Below are 22,533 nucleotides of genomic sequence, written 5' to 3'. Positions count from 1 at the left end.
CCCAAATTACTCCATATAGTTGTTCTATACAGTAACTCTTTTTTTGTACCTAAGGCATATAATACAGGTTTTCAAAATACTCTCACTAGAAAGACCTTACTGTTATGTACCTTGCCACCCTGAGGTTCTCCTTCCCTGACCTTTGTGTCCCCAGGCCTCACTCTTGCTGTTGCTGTTGTGGTCAAAAAGTGACATGCACATGGAAAAGGCTGGTGAGGAAGAGTGGTGCCAAACAGTGAGTATCTTGCAGACCCATAGCTGACTGGGAACTTGCCACTGGGAGGAGTGGCATGGTGAGGCTGGCATTTTAGACAAGCCATAGTGGGAGAGGATAGCAGGAAGATGCACAGTTCAGATAAAACAAGAGCTCAATGTACTGTGTGACAGAAGAGACAGAGAGGGAGAGGTTAGATGTGAGCTAGCCTTAAGTCAAAGGCTTTCAACTTGGAGTTTTTAGGTGGGTGCCTAAATGGATGTGATACCACAACAAAATCAAACAGAATTCAGGAAGAGAATTAGTATTGCGAGGGTAAATGCACTAGTAAGCAGCACATAGAAAGTTTGAAGAGCTTAGGAAAAAACTAAGGATGTCTAAGATACAGCCAGATGCCAAAACTGGGGCTTGAAAAACATGGTCAAGTTGCAGATATGACAGACTTAGCATATAGTAGACAATTAAAAAAAAATCTCAGAATACATATGTAGTATTAAAAAAAATAAGCCAAACATGGAATGTCACAGGAAAAACAAAAAACGCAAAGCAGAAAGAAGAGGAAATTGTAAAAGGATTGCTAAAATGTAAAGAGTGACGTGATCTACAATGCCAAATAAAACTGCTATCTTGTGCTGGAAATATTCAGAAAAAAACAAAACAGTTATGCACACAAAGAATCCAGGACAGGTGCAAAGTTTTGTACCTCAAGGCACCCAGATTAGGACTGTACACACATGCAGTATGTAGGTGACTTGGAGGAGAAAATATGTACAGTGTGGAGCCTGAAGGTGGAGGCAGGGACGCGGAAGAACCTGTCCAGAAACCTGGGCCAGGAAGGTGTGCGGAGCCCTGTGATAGCCACGGACTAATTCTCCATACCTGCTTTTATTTCTTTTCAGTACATAAACACTGAGCAAAATACTAGGAACTCAGATGATTTTCTAAAAAACCTTACTTTAAATAGGGTTCACCTCATAATTCTATATACCTTAAGAATGTTTACAACAGAGTTACATATAAAAAGGACAATTGCACCTATTGATTCAGCTATCACACAGAGGTAATATAAAGCACCGTAAGATGACAGAAAAAATGAGTACTAAGCTTCCTGGCAACAAAGATTTTAGAGTCTGTGAAAATTTTATTTTATTATATATACATAACATATATTTTTTCAATATCAAGCAAAGATTTTATTTTATTAAAAGGAAAACATGCCAGGAAAACATGCCAAAAATCTAAGAGAAAAAGGCTCAGGCAAAAGATGGCATGGATGCTTCGAAAAAAGAACAGTATTATACTTAGTGATATGAACAGAGATATGCACACATATATGAAGAGTGTTTATGTGTGTGTGGGTATTCATGGGAGTATAATCTCAAAGGAAGCATGTATATGCACACATGTTCAAACACGGCTTTGTAAAGATGCAGATATGTTTGTTATACACATAGCTATTTCTTATATGAATCAAGGTTGAAGCAATGAATTGCAATTCAGTACAGAGAGCTCCACTAGGAGCTAAGCTAGTGCAATCTAAACACTGTAGACTGCTTTTCAGTAATCTAATTTAAGGATGAAGTGTAGAGCAACAATGATAGTGATTAGAGGCAGTGCTATGCAGGAAAGTCAGCATCACCTCTCATGCATCCCACATCACTGTATTATGGATACTAGCAGGAAGTTTACTGAACTAAGTTCCAGTACTACTATAATAGGGTGTCTGGAAGGCTTAAATAGCACCAAAAAAAAAAAAAATCAGAGAGACATAATAACCTCAACTATCTTTAGGGGATTAACTTCTCATTGTATATTACTGGCATCTTAATGCACAGTCAATACTTCATAAGCAAAAGAAAAAAACTAAAGTTAAATTGAATTTAACTTCTCAAAAACATCAACTCTTAAAAACAAGTCAATAAGGGACAAATATGAATATGAAGTTCTCTTACCGGATTTGTAATTGTGATAATTTCTCCTTCACTGACCGTCAATTCATTATTTCCAGGTTCAGCAGCAAAATCATACATAACCCGAGCCTATTGGGAATGCAGAAGCGTTAGTCACATAGGTAAAGCAAAGAGCAAAAATCCAAATAACTCTTACTTGCTTTGAAAACATGTTGGCTGTTAGGAAAGAGAGCACATTAATAAAATAATTTACTTGGTGTACTCATATTGAGGCAGCTATCATACAGAGGTGATGAAATTTCAGGAATTGCGGCTAAAAATTCTTTTAATGGGGAGATGAAGGATTCACAGCTAGTGATAAAAGACCAGGGTGGGTATGTGGGTGTGTGTTATATTAAAAAATAAAATGGATTGATGGGTACATATGTGATAAAGCAGTCATTGTAAAATGTTATAGAATCTAAATGGTGGGTTTATATTGTTAAATGGAAAACTTTTAACTTTTCTACATGTTTGAAATCTTTCCTACTTTAGAAACAAATGATATGGTAGTCTGCCAATTAAGAAATCCCATCAGCTCTTTTTTCTCTGTGAGCTCAGAGGAGTGAGGGATAGAGGCAAGCAACCAAGCACTGCTAGCACTGTAGTCCCCTTGGGTCAGGACAAAGGACAAAGAAACCACGAGGAGGTACTTTTCTCACACAGCTGCAAAATAGAATTCTGCTTGTCATGTTATGGGATATTTTTAAAAAACATGTCACATCAACCTCAGTTCTCCATGTAATGAGCACAGCAAGGAGACAAATGCCTGAGGATGCTCTGCGGAAGGAAGTGAGCTTCGCCTGGAGAACAGCCCAGTGTGTGGACTGAGCCAAGCTGCAGGGTGGCAAGAGGAACCTGCTGTGAAGTTACTGCTCCATAAGAATCCTGCCTTGTTTTTTTTTTTTTTTTTTAATTCAGTTAAAAAAAAAAAACTAATCCCCAAACACAGAATGCCTAAGCCTTTTATTTGCTCAACATCTGATCTGGTGGAAGTGGACTGCAAAACAGGTATAAAATAAATGAATGGTATTCGCGAACACATTTAGATATTACTGAACATTTACTCACTGCTGTTTGAATGCTTTTGTCTTCTCTTAAATTCATGTTGATAAGAGATGGGGATTGACACAATTTTGAATTATACTAAAACATAAAATGGAGTGATGGGTGAATATGTGATAAACTAGCTATTATAAAATGTAGAATCTGAATGGTAGATGATGTTATTAAATGGAAAATTATTTCAACTTTTCTACATGTTTGATTTTTTTTTTTTTTACTAAAATGTTAGAATTTTCCAATGCAACAGTTCTGAAAGGTAGGTCCTAATAAGAAGGAGGTGTTCTGTTCTCCTGGACTAATGCCACCTTAAAAGAAGCTGGTTAAATAGCTGACTGTATCAATGTTTTTGGATCATTGAACACAGCTGTTTGCAGTCTACCTGTTTGAATGTCCACCTTGTATTCTTTGATACTGTGATTTGAGGAACTATTTTCAAGATGATAATATGTAATATACTAACAGGTGATTTCTTACTGTTATGTTTTTTTTGTTTGTTTGGTTTTTTTTTTTTTTTTTTTTTTTTTTTGTAGTTCTGTATTACGTGTACCCTTACACCGCTTTGGTTTGTTTTGTGTTTTTCTCTTTTTCCTCTTAAATAAAAAAAAAAAAAAAAAAAAAAAAAAAGAAGGTATAGGAGCAAGTACACTTTCCTCTCCTCCTCTCCCCATGTGACAATGTCTCTTCTCTGTAGGACAAGGTGTTGAAGGCACCATCCCGGAAGCAGACTCTGGCCCTAACCTGCAAAACCCTGACCTTGAATTTACCAGCCTTCAGAACTGTGAAAATAAATTTCTTTTCTCTATAAACTATTTAGGGCCCAGTATTAAGATTTATTGAAAACAATCAGGCACTTCTTAGAATTTAAAACAAATGATCATTAACATGTCACTAGATAAAAATTGACCATTCATTCTAGAGAAGATAAGGCTTAGATAAGATTGGGAATCTTTAGTACTAAAAACCTTTCATCTTCTCTTTCTTAGTATCTGGCTTCCATCTCTTTTCTCATGGGCTACTCTTACCCCTCCCTACTTTTTCCCTCTTCTCCAGCACCAACAGTATCCAAATTGATAAAGGTGATGTCCTCAATCCCAAATACCAGTCTGTTTCTTATGTAGTCTTTTAGAGAAAAGGCCCATGTTTTTACTCTGCCTTTTCCCATGTTACTGACACTCTTTCAGAAGTATTTTCTTGGACTGAGAGAGTAGCTTAGTGCTATAGTGCTTGCCTGTAGGTAGCACTCTGTTTAGTCCTCAGCTCCACTGTGTCTTAAGCTCCTGGTTTGCAGATAATATCATTCTACATATTCAATACCTACTGCCAAAATTCATCCGTTTGGTAGATATTTCAAAAAGTACCACAGATACAGTATAATAGACATCAATCTCAAATATCTGTTCTATTAACTACTAATGTAATTCTGAGTAAAATAAACATTAGCAGATTCACACCTCTCAAATTTAAATGCTCCACATCCTGGAATACTGAGAGTCCTACCACACATCTGCTGTTAGGTGTATAATCTGTCATCGTAAATACAATTTCCTTTTCTGGGGAGAGGAACGTGCAAATGTTTATTCTTTTTTACTTATTTATGTTAGCCATATATATTATTTTGTCTGCCCCATATGCTTTCTTTTTGCTCCTGCTTAACTTTAAGTGACTACAAAAATCACTTGTGTTTGGGCTGGGGATTCAGCTCAGCAGCAGCATCGTGAGTTTGATCCCCAGTACCAAAACAAAAACAAAAACAAAAAAAAACCCACTTGTGTTAATATGAAATATAAGTTATAAAGAATATTTGCAATGGGAATTATACTGATTTAAAGAACAAGGAAATGGCAGTTACATTATAGTGGAACAGAGAAGTGAGAGAAATTGAAGAGTTAGGTTGAAGCTGGTCATGGTAGTGTCTAGCTGGGGCTGAGACAGGAGGATCTCAAGTCTGAGTTCGATCCCCAGTACCAATTTAAAAAAAGCTTCATATCACAAAGTTATTTCTTTTAATATATAAAGGGCTTCTACAATTTAAGATAAAGACCAACAGTATAAAGAAAACAGGGCAGAGGAACAAATTGTTCATAGAAAAATACATGGCTCTTGAACATATGAAAAACTGCTTGTCTCAAACATAATGAATGACAAATTAATTGGGTAGATGTTGCCATATTCTACTTCATTAAGATTCTTACCATTTAAACATCTACCAGTAGTATATACAAAAGTAATGGTTCTGCACAGCTTCACAAACAAAATACAGCACCAACTTTTACATTTCTGCTAATGTGTTATGTGAGGAATGCTACCCCATGTAGTTTTAAACACAGAATTACCCTTTGCTATAGTTTGTATCTTAAATGTCTGAAGGCCCATGTATCGGAGGCTTGGTTATCAGTCCATCGCACTATTAATAAGTGGTTTAACTTTTAGAAGTGGAACCTTATGGAGTCCCTGGGAAGTGTTCTCTTGATGGGAACTATGGGACCCTGGCCTCTTTCCTCTTCTTTCTTTCACTTGCTGGTCCTACGAGAGCAGTTTTGCTTTACCATGCACTCCCACCATGATGTGCTGCCATGCCACAGGAATACCTAGTCAAAAACGATTTTTTAATTTGGAGTTGGGGTTGCCTAGCAAATGTGAGGTCCTAGGTTTGATTCCTCCCATCACCAGGGAAAAAAGGGAAAATTTAAAGGACTGTCATGCAGCATAATCTAAGATATTCAGAATAATGCTGAAAACATTAAAAATTTAAGAACACTTCCCTGGTTATAACAATGCAAAAACATTTCTGAGCTTAACTCACAAGCAGACTAGAAGACTATCAGAATTCACACTAAAGGCTCCAATAAGTGGTTAAATCATCTCGCAAGGGTTCCCATTCTGAGTATTGTAAACTTCACTGTACACAGATATTCCATATATAAATACTGTACAGCCCACTTTTACAATGCAGGACATACAAGAAGTCAACACATTTCCACAAGCTTGAGCCACCAGCAGTACATACGTGAAGGTTATATTGTGCAACATGGACTGTCACACATGTACAGCCCCATCATTGAACATGTTAAAGCAGGGAAGTTTAAAACATCCTCTTCTCTGCCAAAGGGTGTGAAAGTAGTTTTAAAAGAACCCTTTAAATTTTATATATTTAATACATATTTGCACATACTCATGAACACAATTATTCAAAAACATACAGAGAACCAGTTAGAACCACAGCATACATAAATCTTTTTACACTTCATATTCTCTCTAATCTTAACACTCTCTATCAGTACATCTACCTATTGTTTATCACAGCTACAAGATTACTAATCCACTCTTTAACTTGCAGAGAAAACTTAGCTGTAGCTAAGAATATCACCTTAATCACGATGGCAAATTAAGATAGTTGTATTCTTTTTCCTGATTGTAAAACTATGTGTTGACTGTAGGAAAAAAGTATATAAGAAAGTTGAAGAAGAGTACTCAAATCCCAAAGGCAACTAGGAAAAACTTACTCCAGTAACAGTGTCTGTCTCTCACCTCCACACCAGCACTGTGTATTGACAACGTGGTTTATTCTTCCAAAAGGGAGAAAGAAATATAATCACTGGCAATCTAGAGATTAACAGTGGTTCTGGAGCCAGGTACAGGGGTTCAAATCCACAGTCCACCAGTCTTGAAGACCTGGCCCAACTCCTTAACCTCTTATCTTAAATAAGGCTCAAGAATAAGGTAACAGCACGTGCCCTGTGACATGAATGAGAAATCTAGCAAAAATAAAGCACAGGGAAAACTGACTGACATGGAAGGTGAATAAATGCTAGTCACTGTGATCTTTGACTGTTTTAAACATTATATGTGAGGTTTAAAATAATTCATTAGTGTAAAAGACACATTGCCGCCAGTCTCCCTTAAAATACTATCCCCTGCTTTCAATATTCTTAATCTACCAGTCTTGGCCACGTTCTGAAGCTGTTTGAGAAGTTCTCTTTCCTGAGTGTCTTTTATGAGGTGCAATCAAAATTCAAGCAAATGCTGCTGCCAAGTGCCATCCAGCAGAGTGGCAGGCTTATAAAAATGTAATTGTGTGTTTTCATCCATCTTATTCACCAATCTGGTATCATGCAACTTCTGGTTTTCCCCCAAAATAAAAAGGACCCCAAAATAAACATTTTGAATGGATTCAGCACATTGAGGCAGCTATAACAGTGCAATTTAAGCTATTCATTTGTACAAGAGAATTTCCATAACTACTTCAGAAAGTAGCAACAGTAAAATAAATGTGTTTGAAATGAGAGGGAATGTTTGGTGGTGGTGGCGATCAATAGTAACGAGTCTGTCATTGTAACAAAAATGTTAAAGCTTAGACATTCACTGTAGTTTGTGATTACAATTTATACATTTTGCTGATGCAGAAAATGGTGTTATATACTTCCTCTTCCCAGACCAGTAATCTCAGGATTCAGAGTTAAGTGGAGCTCCAGCTATTGATTCCCATGAAAGGTGTTTCTAGAGTCCACTATTTCATGAAATTGCAAACAAACCAGACCCATTCAAGTGTGAGAGGGTGCTCACACTTGAGCCTAAGGAGTCTGACTGCCCAAGCAATGTCAGCAGGGCTGTAAGCAGTGGTCCTGGATGGCCTGGTACTCACAGAACTGAAAGCAGAAGCCTTTCCCAGATCAAAGTCACAACAGGGAAGTGGCAGGTCCTAGGGAGTGTAGCCCTTTTCTGTTGACTGGGGAACTAGCATCTCTCACATATCCTTGCATGACATGATGCAGGGCTTATTTTATTTCACTGATCATTCTGATATTAAGTTTTTTTTTTTTATCAGCACCGGGTATCAATCTCACGACTGCGCGCTTACAAGGCAGGTGAGTAAGTTCTTTTTATGTATTTGTTTGTTTGTTTATTTGTGCTGCTAGGGATCAGACCCAGGGCCTTGCCCATAATAGGCAAGTACTCTACCACCATGCCACAACCTTCAATCCTGTAAATAAACATATCACACCTTCTTAGGATATGTATGTATGTACACATTCTCATTCTTCACTTGACTAAACCCTACTTATTGTACAGCTTATATTTATGTGTGGGAAGCATTCTACGACCTCCAAAATCTGTTATCTATCCATTTTTCCAATACAGTGCCTTAGAACACTATACTTTCCCTACCACTGACTGTACACTGTATTATTATTATTTACACACTTGCATTCGCTGTTAAGTTTCTATCCTGCGCTGCACAATACCTACTTAGTAGCCCCACAAGTATTTGTTAAAGGGCTGAATATTAATCCATTTGCCACAAAACACAATGCCTACTATCTAATAAGTTTAACCTAATGAATTCATTGCTACTTCCAAATCAACCAAATATTACTAATTTGAAGTACAGAAAACACAGTTTTCTTAAGAGGAAAAAACATTTCCTCCAAGTTGAATGCCTCTGAAAGTTCCTTTGGAACTATTTAAAGAATTTAAGTTACATACTTTTATCAAACTGAGTTAAGAACATTACTTAAGTGGAATGTACAGACCTTCAAAATTAAACTACTCAGCGATACTTCTGCTTTAGGCCATCTACACGAATACAAATTAAACCACTTACCTAAGGAATATAGTCTCTGTTTTACACAATTCTTGGACTAGAACCAGCTTTCTTAGCTGTCACTTATTTTATCCGAGCTTCCTCTTTAGAACAATTTCTCTTTGATTCATGTGGGTAATATAATCATCACTGAACTACAGCTGGTTTATACTGCACCATAACTGTATAGTAAGATGTAAAATAAGCCTCAAAAAGAGAATTAAAATAGAAAAATAAAATGCAATTTGATTAGCTAACTTAAATTCACCATACAAAACTGGAAGAATAAATCAGATGTAGTCAAAGGAAGAGATTTTGACCAAACCACAACTCAACAAAGGATAAAAGATTACAAAGTGAAGACTCATTACATGCAAAGCTAGCAAGGGCAGAAGACAAGATCTTTGGTGGAGTGGGGCCTTCCTGGACACCTACATAGCCCAACATGTGTACCCTGATGAGATTTATTCCCTTCCAGCAAGCAACCTGTTTTGATGTATAATGATCATGAAATATAAGAAGCTGTATATGAACCAAGTTTCTCACCTTATTCCTTCTATTATGACAGTGACCATACTGGAGCTGTCATAACCTGGCTCTGAAACTTTCTCTTGTCACTAATCTCCCATCCTTTTAACTCTGTACACTACTGTGAGAAACTCCTGACAAAGCTGAGTCACCATCTCACACATCAAAAGCTATTAATGATTACCTTACCTAGGATCAAGTTCAAATTCACTTCCCTGAAACTCAAGATACTCTTACAGTCTAACCCCATATTAAAAATCCAGCACTATCTCCGTTCCACAATGACAAATCCCCTCTTAGGTCACTTTATTCTCTTGTCTGGTAAAACATCATGGGAATAAACACTATGGCAGTATTTTGCTCCTTCTTTACTGGACAGCCATCCCCATTTTCTTAATCCATCTCTCTCTATTGTGAGTCAAGAGAGAATAACCCCACATCTAGCTCTAGGAGCAATCTAGGGTGCTTAGCTTAGGGCATAATTAGTTATGAAGAAAAGTAGGACAGTTCTTAATTTTTAAAAAAATTTTTATTTCTTGTAGGTACTGGAGATTGAATACACAGCCTTTATGCACTGAGCTACATTCCTAGTCCATCTTGAGACAGGATTTCTTTAAGTTATGAAGTGGTCCAGGACAGGCTGGAATTTGTGACCTTCCTGCCTCAACATTCAAGAGTGCTGGGTTATATTTATTATGTTGAGAATGAATTTAGCATCCCTACAAGGGCTACCTCTGGCATAATCTCAGATACACATTCACAGCACAGAGTGGTTCATTTGCTACAAAGCTATGAAGCTGCGGTTGCAATCCAGCACTATCTTGATACTAAAAGCCTGGCCTTTTGCAATACACTGAGGTAGCTCCCAGCTCTTACTCAAAATTTCACTGACTAAACACCTGTCGCAACCATAAGCATATGAAAACAAATAAGAGACTCTGTGCTTGAATTCCCTAATGAGAAACAGAATGTTTACAATATGTGTACACATGAGTATTTATCTGTAGGCTAAAACAAGGGCATTTACAAAGAAGGGTGGAAGGTAATAGCAATCTGACCTACCTCTTCAATTTGTGTACTTAACATGGTATTGTACAGTTGGACATTTTGTTTTTCTTTGTACTCATTATCTTAATCAAAAGCATTAGTGCCTCAAGAAACTCTTTTATTTTTACTTCTTTTATATTCTCAGCATTAAATCTACTTATTTTAGCTGCAAATTTTATAAACACTGAAAATAGGCTAAATTAAAATACCCAGAAAGATTACATGCTGTCACCAGGAGCAGATTACATTTTTTCAAAGGATTAAACCTTTCCCTATTTTTCAGGTGAAAGAAAAAAATGCCTCCAGACACTGTTAACTATTAAGTGCTCCACATGATCTTCTGAATTTATATTACATCTATGAACTATTTTCCTCTTTTATAAAGTAGAAAAATGATACTACACTGCTTTAGTAAATTAATTTTATTGTTTTTTAAAGATAACCTAAAATCTTTTTCCTGAAAATGTATGCCTCTGGTCATTTTGTAAATCATAATGACACTAGAATATTTACATATTAAAGAGAATTAAGTAAAAAATAAATAAGAAACAAAACAATACTAAATTCAGCATCTGCCACCAATTGTTTTAAAAGCCCAATTATGGATTTCTGAAACTCATACTTTATAACCTAAGCAATCCCAGGTAATTAGCCATAAAGCTCAAAAATATGACCTATTCACAGGAGAGAATCACGCAGCTTGTGTTCCACACTACTGCCTTTCCAGATTCAGTGACATATTATACTATGTATGTAACACAACATGTTCAGCTCTTGCATTTAAACACCTGCTCTAATATACATGGGGCAGTTCTAATCTGACCAACTGAATCATATGCTTACCAGTAAGAAGTTGTGATTAGGGGCTGGGGATTTAGCTCAGCGGCATAAGTACCTGCCTTGCAAGCAGGTGGTCGTGAGTTCGATCACCAGTACCGATAAAAAGGAAAAAGACAAAAAAAAAAAAAAAAAAAAAGAAGTTGTGATTATTGTTAAAACTGTTTATTACAGTAGTACTTACTGTACCTATGCAATTGAAGCTAACAAATGTGAAAAAGTAACTATTTCTAAGAAATCTAAACAGAATGTTTTGAGAAACTTTGATAAAAATAAACTGCTAAAAAGTACACTGCCAAAGTGTAGTTGTAACAATAAGGACAAATGGGCAATATTTGGGGAGGGACTATTTTTTAATCTGGGATGTTTTACCTATAATGATTTGAAATTGCCACAGGCTAGTAATCCCTACTCTAGCATAAGCTCCGAGGGCTGCAAACAAGGTATATATAAACCATGCTGAATATTTTAAGGAAATTGCTTTACCTTGAAATCAAAAGCAGATTCTCTTGAGCTATATATTCCAAGATACTACCTGGATGAGAACTTAGAAAGAGCGAGGCTAGAGACAAACTATCTAGCATTCAATGTTCACCGATTCCTACAAGTTTAACAAGTCCTGGATAAAATTCTAGAGCAATATTAAAGAAACTGAATTATTTGTATCTTCTTTAAAATATATCTTTAGTCAAGGCAAGGTCAAACTTTAAATGAGATGGCAAAGGAAACACATCCTTGTTTATTTAATTCTACTCTAACCTATGAAGGTAAAGAAACGATCCTCTCCTACATCTAACTACTTTTAAACATAAATTTAAGATAAATATAAAATATTACATATATAGTCCTTGTATGATACTCGTCAAATTAATCTGACTACTCAGAGATTTTTTTTTTCTGGCTTTGACAAAAAGGTACTTTTTTTTTTTTTTTTTTTTTACTTCTTTACTGTTTCTAAGTAAGCAAATAGGAAAGCTGAAACTGCTTGACTTACCAGGTAACTGTGTCACAGCTCTACCCTTAATGTCTAAAACTCAGGAGTCATTGTCACTATTTGGAAAATATGTATGCATGTTAATAAGCATCTATTCTCTCTCAGACAGAAGTATATTACAATTGCCATAATCTTTCAGTGTAGCAGGGATTCCTATTACAATTGCCATAATCTTTCAGTGTAGCAGGGATTCCTAGTAAGTCAGAGAAGAGGAGAGTTTGGGAAAAATTTTTAGTATTTATTTTCTACAGAAAACTTAAAGGACATGAGATATTTTGAATTATGAAGAGAGAAAATAAGTTTCAAAGGTTTTAAAAAGTTCATAACTTTGGGACATCATAGAGACAATAAAACTATAGAGCAGAAGCAATTTTAAATGACATCTGGATTTTAAACATCTATCTCCATACTTTCTGGTATTACCTGAGCTCTGAATGATTATTACATCAATCTAAAGTAATCACAGATTTCTACTTATATTTTAGGGACTGGTAGCTTTTTGGATACAAGCACATTGAGTATGCTTTACTTAGCTGCTAACACAATCACAAGACAAACTATTAGGCCTGCCTACAAAACTACTGTAAGGTCTCAGCATACATACTCTCAACTGAATCTGAGAACTAAGTGATTGTAGGAAGGTGGAGGGAAGTCACAGATGCTCTCCTGAGCCACAAAGGACTAGTGGTTAGTCATTCCCAAGCTTCAGAGGAGAGGTACCCAGCAGCAGGCACAATTGCAAACTAATTATCACACAGCAATGTTTAAGGCCTTTAGGTTTATGCTGGTTGGTCAGTAAGTTTTCATGATTTGTGTGTGTATGTGGTGCTGTTTGCAATGTGGGAGCATCAAACACAGGGCCTTGGGGCTGGGGATTTAGCTCAGCAGCATAAGAACCTGCCTTGAAAGCAGGTGGTCTTGAGTTCCGATCCCCGGTACCGATCAAAAACAAAACAACTCAGGGCCTTGAGCATGCCAAGTATATCTCTAATACTGAGACATATCCTTACCCCAAATGTTTTAGTTATTTTTAAAAGTTAAAAATACAGCTGCATATGATGGTATGTTCCTGTAATCTCACTTGCTCAGGAAGTTCAAAGTTCGAGGCTAGCCTGGGCAATTTAGCCGTACCTAGCTCAAAAAAAAGCTGGGGGCGGGTTGGGATGCAACTCAGTGGTAAAGCACTTACTTGGTATTTATGAGGCCCTGAGTTCAACCTCCAGTACTACAACACAAACAAAAAACATTTTCTCCTTTGGAAGACAAAAGTAAGATACTTAAGGAAATAAATTTTGTAATTTACAAATAATACTATAATACTAAATGCCAGAGCAGTTTTCTATTTAAGTATCATTTTTTATTTATAATATCTAATTAAACATTTTTCATGTTAGTATAATTCAAAATAAATTAACAGAAGGTAAATTTGGGACTTTGCTTTAATTTTTTAAATTAAAATCTGAGCTTTAATGTTATTACAAAAGTAACAAATGCTTACTATTCAAAATCCTGAGAATACCAAAGAAGCTAAAAGATAAAAACATGCACCAAAATGTGGTTACTAAGAGGTAGATGGCCACTTTTAACACACAATTCTATATATTCAAGCACTTTTCTCTGAATTTGTATTGTAAAATACATTAAACCTGCCATTTAACTGGTACATTTTAAAGAACTTATTGATGTTTCAATATCAACTTTTTAAATGAGTGTTAGGTTTCAAAAGGTGGTGACCAAATACTTGATGTCAACAACAGAAATGAGGGCTGGGGATTTAGCTCAGTGACATAAGCATCTGACTGCTAAGTGCAAAGTCATGAGTTCGATTCCTGGTACCCCCAACAAAAACAAAACAGAAATGAGGAGAGGTTTATTTGGCTCTGGTTCCAGAAGGTTCATTTTATGGTTAGTTGGCTTTAAGGAGAAAATGAAAACATGAAGGGCTGGCACCAAAAAGCTGCTCAACTCACAGCAGCCAGGAAGTATAGCAAGAGAAGGAATGAACCAGGAGAAAGATACACTATACCCTCCAAAGGTATATACCCAGTGGCTCATCTCCTCCAATAGGTCCCATCTTCCAATAGTATATTCAGGTAAGAAATTATCAATGGATCAATCCACTGCTAAGTACAGTGCTTCTATGATCCAATCATGTTCCAGAAGCCCCATATCTGAATATACATCTTTAGGGGGATATTTTAGATGTAAACCATAATGGGAGGGATTCAAATAATTTACTTCCAGTGTTGGACAGGTACATATTAGCTAATGAAATATCTTCTGCTCTAAATATATGGAATCTGACCAAATAAGTCTGGACCTGCAGACTGAGATGTATAAACATTTATAAAGAAACTGACATGATAAGCATATGCGTTAAATTTCACTCAGTAATAGACATATTATGACTCTACCCCTCTGAAGAAACAAACCACCCTAAGAAAACAAGCCACCATGAATGAGAATGAGTAGAAAGAGATGCTGAATCAGAGTTCAGATACTAGAACAGTCATAAAACTACAAAAAGATGAGCAAAAAACCAGAAGCAATAAAGAATGACCAAGCAGATTTGAAATAGAAGCAAACATAATTTCTAAGAATAGAACTGAAACTGAAAATTAAATGCACTGATAAAATAACACATTAGGTCTGACTAAAAAAAAAATTCCTAACTGAAGGCAAGAAGACCCAAAGAAGTTAACCAGAATGCAGCACAAAGAAAACACGACTTGTAGAGATGGGAAACTACATGTCTGTTGAACCTATTCATGCTATCAATTCCGGGGAAGAGGCAATTTTCACAAAATAATTGCTAAGAAAGTTCTAGAACTGCACTCTCCAATACAGTAGTCATTAGCTCCATGTAGCTACTTAAATTAACAACACATTTCCTTAGTCTCATGTTTCCAGTTCTCCTTAGCCTTATATGGCAGGTGGCTGCAGGGGCTGGACAGGAGGGCTGTTAAGTCACCACAGGGAGATCTACTGAGCTACACTATTGTGCCTTCGAAGCACCCTCCCCAGGCCCAAGACACTCCTTAAATTCTAACTTGTGCCAAAAAACCCACACACAGACATACTGTAGTGAAGTGGCAGAAAGTCTTAAAAGCAGACAGAGACAAGAGTTAAACACTCTTAGATGAACAGGAGTTATGTGGCTTTTCAGAAACTAATCTGAAAGCCAGTAGAAAACAAGGGAAGAACAGGTTCACTGTGCTGAGAGAAAATGCTGTCAATCTAAAACTATGGATCCAAAAACTTTTGAACATGAGAAATTTACCTACAACATGTTTTTTTTTAAATGAAAACTCCAATTTATTTTAGCTAGAAGAGAAATTATCCCCAGAAAGGTCAGAAAATATAAGAAAAAATAGCAAGCGAAGACACAGTACAATGGAATTAAATCTAAATATTCACTGCATAAAAAATAATATCTCATTTTTAGTGTAAAATACGGAACTAAAGTACTAAGCAATAAATGATTATCCTAGAGAAAATAACTGCAATAGGATAACTTTAGGTCTTTTGTCATTCAGGAAAATAGCAGTAATATGGAGTGACTTTGTACTTTTAGATATATTAACGTGCTTATAACTGCTGAAAAAGAAAGAGACAAATAGCACAAACATCCCAAAAATTCTGGGAAACAAAGTACAGATTCCAAGAAGCTGAGGACTGACTCTAAAATGTATAGGCAAAATGTCAACTATAGCGAACATATAGGCAGATAAAAATCTCAGGTTGTAGAAAAAGGTAATTCAGTTATAGCTTTTTATGTATCAAGCAAATATTTACCAAAAACAAGCTAATTAAATCACATTTTAAAAAAGACAATAGTATTTAAGGAAAAAAAATGCACCACTAGAAATAAAAAGGGTCACTTCACAATGAGGAAACACTTCATTTACCTGGAAATTAACACTAAACTTAAAGGAATTACCATTATATCCCAAATGTTATAGTCTACCTTAAGTAGACAAAAGACCCAAGAGAGCAAACAGAAAACAAATGTATAAGGAATATAAGACACTGAGAATACACACACAATTAGAGAACACACGCATTCTCAATGCACTAGAAGAACACCTGTGAAAACTGTCTTTTCCTTAAGTATAAAGTTCCTCAATAAATTTCCAGGAACAGAACTGATTATTTAATGAGATTTTCTTTTCACAATGCAACAAGTTAGAAATCAAAAACATAAGAAGGAAAATCCTAAACCTTAAATACATACACACACACACAAACACACACACACACACACACACACACACACGCCACACACGCACGCACGTGTGTGCACACACACACACACAGGACACTGCTGACAACTCAGGTTAAAGACGACTCTTCTGAAGTCTCAAAGGCTGGTTTCAGTCACTTCAAAACATAAAACTCGCCAGTGGCACACGGCTGTAATTCTAGCTGTTTTAGAGGCTGAGGCAGGAGGTTTGCAAGTTCAAGGTCAGCCTGGGGAACTTAAACAAGATAGACTACATAAAAAAATGAAAAGGGCTGGAGATGTAGCTCAATGATACAGCACTCCTGGGTTTGATCCCCAATACCACAAAACCACCCAACCCACAAAAACCAATTTCTCATGCAATACTAGTAAATGAGTCATTGCATTTTTTTTTTTTTTGGTCTTTTTTGTTTTTTTTATCGGTACCAGGGATCGAACTCACGACTGCCTGCTTACAAGGCAGGCGCTTATGCCGCTGAGCTAAATCCCCAGCCCGAGTCATTGCATTTTTAAAAAAACCACTGCTGATATCTAAGCTGAGTATAAATTTTGCACAGTACATGGATACTTTTTAAAAATATGTTTACTAAAATACAACTGAAAGAACCAAAGGCTTAAAGTTAGAGATTAAAGTTTTCTTAACTTTAATACGTGAGTCATTTATCTGGCTGAGGTATCTTTTTGCTCTTCCAAACTGCCCCTGAGGATACAAAGGTAAGCAAATACAGAGCTCCAGCTTCCTGGGCTGATGACATTGTCAAGGAGGCAGTCATTAGTCACAGAAACAAATGCAGTTGAGTCTGAGGGACTTGTGATAGGAATAAAATCTGATGTGTAAAAAGAAGGTCTGCAAGGGAAGAGGGCACAGAATAGCACTCACTAAAAAAGGAAGGAACAGCACACCAAAGCATGAAGTTTTTTTTTTTTTTTAATTTTATTTAAGGAGAAAAGAAAAAAAAAAGCAGAGAAAGGGTACAAGTTATACAGATTTACAGAAAAAAAAATAAACCGTAGGAAATCACTAGTTAATGGATTACATATTGTCATCTTAGAAATAATTGTTCAAGTCACAAAATTAAAGCTTGTAAAGTGGACATTCCAACAATGATACTGCAAACAGTTCTGTTCAATGATCCAATAAAACTCTGTGATATCATTTTCTATCTTATACACTTAAATATACATGCAGTTATATAGTTTAGAGCACTTTCTTTTCCTCTATCTTGTACAATGACTATTATACATTTTGGGTTTCATTGCTCCCACGGTTCTTATTACTCTTTTGGAAGAGAGTAAAACCAAATGTGACATAACAGAACAGAATCGGTCAAGTCAAAAGGGTGGACATGATAGATAATGTAAAAACATAATACAAGGTGATCAACAATGGTTACCATAATGCCTCCCCCTATCTCTAACAGAATTGCCTATATCATTAGTTATAATACAATTGAGCAAAACAGTAAAGAATAAAACCGACAAAACCAAAACATTGGAGACATTGTAGGTTGAAGTTTTAAGTGAACACAAAGTAACTATGATTTAATTTTCAGATGATTAATACAAAGACAGCACAATGTTAAAAGCTGCAAAATTTAATGCTTTCTAGTCTATCTTTAGTAAGAAATTATTTCATGTCTGTCAGAATTTTCTTTATACAAATACTGCACATGTTAAGATACTTAAAACTGTTGTTATATAAAACTGAATGAAGTATTTCTCATACTGTTTGTAAATTTTTTAAAAAAAAAAATCAACCTTAATCTTTAAGGCCCTTTAGAATTTTCTATTCTTTTCTTTAAATAGAGGTTTTTGTTTACAAGAAAGTAGGAAGTATGCTTTACTAAACTGTTCTCATGAAGTTATTACACCATAGAAGAGTACTAAGCAATTCACTCATTTCCTACCAGAATTTTTAAAGTCCCATACCAACTTAATTCAACCAAACAAACAAAATATATACGTACAAAATATATACGTATAATTTTAGATACTGGAGCTGGAAGAAAAAGTTTTGGGGGGAAAAAAGGCATCAAGACGATTCCTTAAAAACATTCCTTAAAAAAATAAAGCATAAAGAATTCCAAGAGTGATTGTTAAGCACAAAAGGATTCAAACTGATTACCAATAATTAAATCTGATGTGGAATTTACAGCTAAGTAGATATGGATTAACTGGAATTATTTCATATGCCTTTTAACATATATAGAAAAAGTTCTTTTTGAACACTTTATCTTTTAAATGGAACTTAATTTACTCAAATTCACTGTAGAACTTTGTCAAAACATAAGTCTTCAGAGGCCAATACTACTTGCTCATCTTAACTTTCACTGTATTCATTAAATGAGACCAGACTGGGGCTCAGAGTGGTGTATGCACTTAAACTGAATTCAACCTTCCACTTAAGAGAGATTAGAAATAGAAAACATATAATCCCTCTTAACTGCGCAGTTTCTGATTAACTGTCTTAAGCAGTGAAGAACTGTCCAATTAAAGTGTTTCTAACAGAGTTTTTTTTTTTTTTTGTCTACTGTGAATCTACCAAAGGAGTTTTCAAATCATGGGATATGTGCATCTTCAAGAAAACAGTAGGAACTATGAATAAGAAAACTGGATATGAGGGAACTAAAGCTCTTTTGTGATAAATTCAAGGGAAACTCAACAATATCTAAAATATCCAGATACTGAATTTATTTCCAAACCCATAATGTTTGTAAGCAAGAGCCAAGCTGCCAGTTGAACCCAAAACCTTCTGAAGTCATCATTACTAAGTATATTCACCCCACCTATCCAATTAAAGAAAGGAAAGGGGAAAAAATACTACTACTCAGATTTGGGGAAAAGAAGGGGTCCATGAATAGGGGCCTGAAGGAAGTAGCAGCAACTCACTTTCTGGAAACAACTGAGAAATGAGATGGTCGGCCTAATACAAGAATCATCAAAAAAGCAGGAAAACCAGAAAACTAAGGAAGTGGCTTCTTTTACTAAGTGCTTCATTGCTGGTTTTTTCCCTCAAAGACAATGGCTTGTCACACCATGAAAAGGGAAATGAGTACGAGGTGGAACTGTGATTAAAAAGCTGAGCGACACCAACAGAATTATGGGAAACATAGGAATAAGCCTTCAGAGCTGCACAGATAACGAAGTAGGACGTGCTTATACGTGCTATAAAGCTTGCGTTCAGTGACGACACACCAACTCAAGTTCAGCAAGAGAACGACTGCCCTTTCCAATCTGGTGAAAAAATTTAGGTTCAAGTTTCACCACAAATAAAATTTTCATGATGTATACCTGTACCAGCAGCCAAGCTATATTCCACCTACCGGTACAGAAGATCAAAGTAGAAAACGGCACACAATGATCGCCACGGGAACAGTTCTCTATTACAAACTGCTCAAACTTGCAAACTGTAATAGAATGTGCAATTGGAAATTTCTTGAACATTTCAGAACAAACCTCAAAATGAAAATTCCTTATAAATCTTTGGCTGGAGCTTTTTTTTTTTTTTTTTCCCGAGACAGGGTCTCCTTGTGTAGTTCAAACTGGCCTTAAATTCACTATGTAGGTCTCATAATAGCAGTGATCCTCCTGTCTCAGCCTCCTTAGTCTAGGATTACAGTGTGCAGCAGCACACCTAGTTTAAACTTTATTTTTTAAAAGGTCCGCAAAATATTAATATATGTTAAAAAGGTGGCAAGTTTTATTATAGCTAATAAAACCAAAAATGGCATAACCAAAATATATCAACAAGAATGTCAGAGACAGCAACAATATTCCTTGGAGGAGACTCACTTTCCGAATAAACACTGCACTTCAGAGACAGAGCACAAAATTTATCTGAACACTAATGTTAATAGAATAAATGAAGCAGAGCATCAACTTTAACAGATGAAATTAAGATCAGACAATTCTGATCTTAAAAAAGAATTTCAAATTTCTCATAAATTTTTAAATTATCCCTACATCAAATACAGAACACCCACTATCACCACCAACAAAAGAACGCTTTCACCAAACCAGAGTAGCTTTGAGATTTCAAAAATAAATACGGAAAATAGCGCTGATGTTTATATAAGTGAGACCACAAAAACTATGCGCACAAGTAAATCCAAGGCTCCCTACCACATTACCAATCAATAGCTCACGGGTGGCGCCTCCTCCCCTCGGTCACTTCCCGGTGACTACTTCAATCAAGTATACATAAAGCTGCGGAAAACACCCAAGAAAGGGAATGGGGAAGGCACCTTTTACAAACTTAGCTACTACCCAAGAGTGGCTGCTAATTTCACAAACAATAGCATAAAATAAGTAAACACAACATTTGGCCAATTACCAGGTAACAGAAGTTCCACCACGTAATCTGGGCCTGGGCCTTTTTTTTTTTTTTTCCCCCCAAAAAAACATGTAACCGAAAGCACAAGTCATTTCCCTCTTGATATTTTATTCATGCTGACCAAACTATTCAAACTGAAAGGACAGCAAAACAAAAGGGGGGGGGAGCGATCTGAAGAGGAGGAAAAGCTGGGTGTCCGATCCGAGTCCCCTCCTCGGCCGGCAGCGACTTCTCCCAATACAGGATTGGGCCGAGGCGACTGTCTGGCGGAGGGAGGAAGGCGACGCGGGGCGCTGGGCAGCCCAACACCCCGGTTACTTTCCGCCCCGCGCCCGAGGCCCTCCCGGCGCGCCCGCCCGCAGCACACGCTCAGGTGCAAACTTTGAAAAGGCGCAGCGCCCGGGTCTCGCTCCATCCGGGATCCGGACTCCGGGACCCACCCGCCCGGCCCGCGACCGAGGACGTTGACTGGGCCGCGGGCCGGCCCGGAGGACCCGCGGAGGGCGGAGGGCGCCGCGCGGCCCCCCGGCCTCCCCACCCCCGGCGACTCCGGCCACGACCCTCCTCGCGCTCGCGGACGAGCGGCCGGCCAGGCCTGCACCCCTCGCCCGTCACCCTCACCTTGGTGGCCATGGCGAATGGCTCCTCTGGCCCGGGACGGCCAGCTGTTCTCCCGCGCCGCGGAGGACGGGGCGAGGGCTAGGGCGGCGCGGCTGCGAATGGGCCCCGGCGCGGCGGAGGCTCCGCCTCGGCCCGAGTCTCGGCGCTGGGCGACTCCAGCCGCCGCCCGCTCCTGCAGTTCCTGAAAGTCCCCGGCTGCGCGGCCCCCGCCCCCGCGGCCGAGCCTCCCATTTCCCGCGGCGTGCGCGGCGCGGCGCGGCCGGCGGAAGCGCGCTCGGGCGCTCGGGCTCTCGGGCGCTCGGCCTCCGCTCCAGCTGCCGCCGTCGCCGCCGCCGCTTCAGCGCGTCCGGCCCCCGCCCCGGCACCCCGCGGGACACGTTTGGGGTGTGGAGGACCGCGCTGGGGGGACGCTTGCCGAGCCAACCCAGCGCCGACTCTAGTTCGCGCTTGGCCCGCGCCGCTCCTGCGGCGTTAAGTTTGGCGGCAGGGAGCCAGGAGAGGGGCGACAACGCTATGCTGTGCCCTGGTGGCAAAAGAGCCACCCTCCCGGGATCCCTGTCCCGTGCTGGCTCGCCGTGGGGTCGGGGGTCGGGCGGCTCGGGGCTGAGGGTCCTGAGTGCCTCAGGAACCGCCGGCAGGGAGCAAGGCAGTGGCTTCCCGCGCGAGGGCACCAGCCGGGGGTTTCCCTCGGGTTGCGACCAGCTGGGGCTGCTGGGCCGGGACGCTTGGGGGCTTCCTCCCATTTACCTCCTACTGCACTCTAGATAAATGGAAGGATGTCTCAGCGCCCCGGGGACTTAGGAGGAAAGATGGGTCTAAAAACTTCCATGTTTTTGTCAAAGTGCCTTTTTTCCTAGTTGGATCTTATTAATAAGTAAATTACTTAAATTGAGCAGTAAGGTTTTTACGTGTCCAGGCCTGTAGGAAATCCCATGTCTTCCCCCACAGTCTTTGACATAGAACTTAAAAATATTAACCTGAACTAGTAACTATCACATTACAAAAGACAAGAATGGAAGGTGCACACACACACACACACCATTCCTTTCCTGATTGAACCCAGGGGCACTGTACTACTGATATAAATCCCCAGAGAACCTCTCTCTTTTAAAATTTTGAGA

General features: G+C 38.1%; 1 protein-coding gene across 4 annotated transcripts in view; it reads right to left on the bottom strand.

Moving 5' to 3' along the window:
* Window positions 1-21,563, bottom strand: part of Snx9 (sorting nexin 9) — a 94,728-nt gene extending 73,165 nt beyond the window's left edge. For all 4 annotated transcript variants that reach the window (XM_063232950.1, XM_063232951.1, XM_063232952.1 and 1 more), the window contains exons 1-2: window positions 21,413-21,563; window positions 2,167-2,253 (exon numbers count right to left, since the gene is read on the bottom strand). In XM_063232950.1, the coding sequence (XP_063089020.1) occupies window positions 2,167-2,253; window positions 21,413-21,424 (99 nt within the window). In that variant the 5' untranslated portion in view covers window positions 21,425-21,563. The remainder of the gene's footprint in view (window positions 1-2,166; window positions 2,254-21,412) is intronic.
* Between the last annotated feature and the right edge of the window lie 970 nt (window positions 21,564-22,533).

This window comes from Cavia porcellus, unplaced genomic scaffold (assembly GCF_034190915.1).
Source record: "Cavia porcellus strain 051 isolate PalLab524CR breed Dunkin Hartley unplaced genomic scaffold, mCavPor4.1 scaffold_22, whole genome shotgun sequence".
NCBI classification, from domain to species: Eukaryota; Metazoa; Chordata; class Mammalia; order Rodentia; family Caviidae; genus Cavia; species Cavia porcellus.
This window is presented reverse-complemented; position numbering and strand designations above follow the sequence as displayed.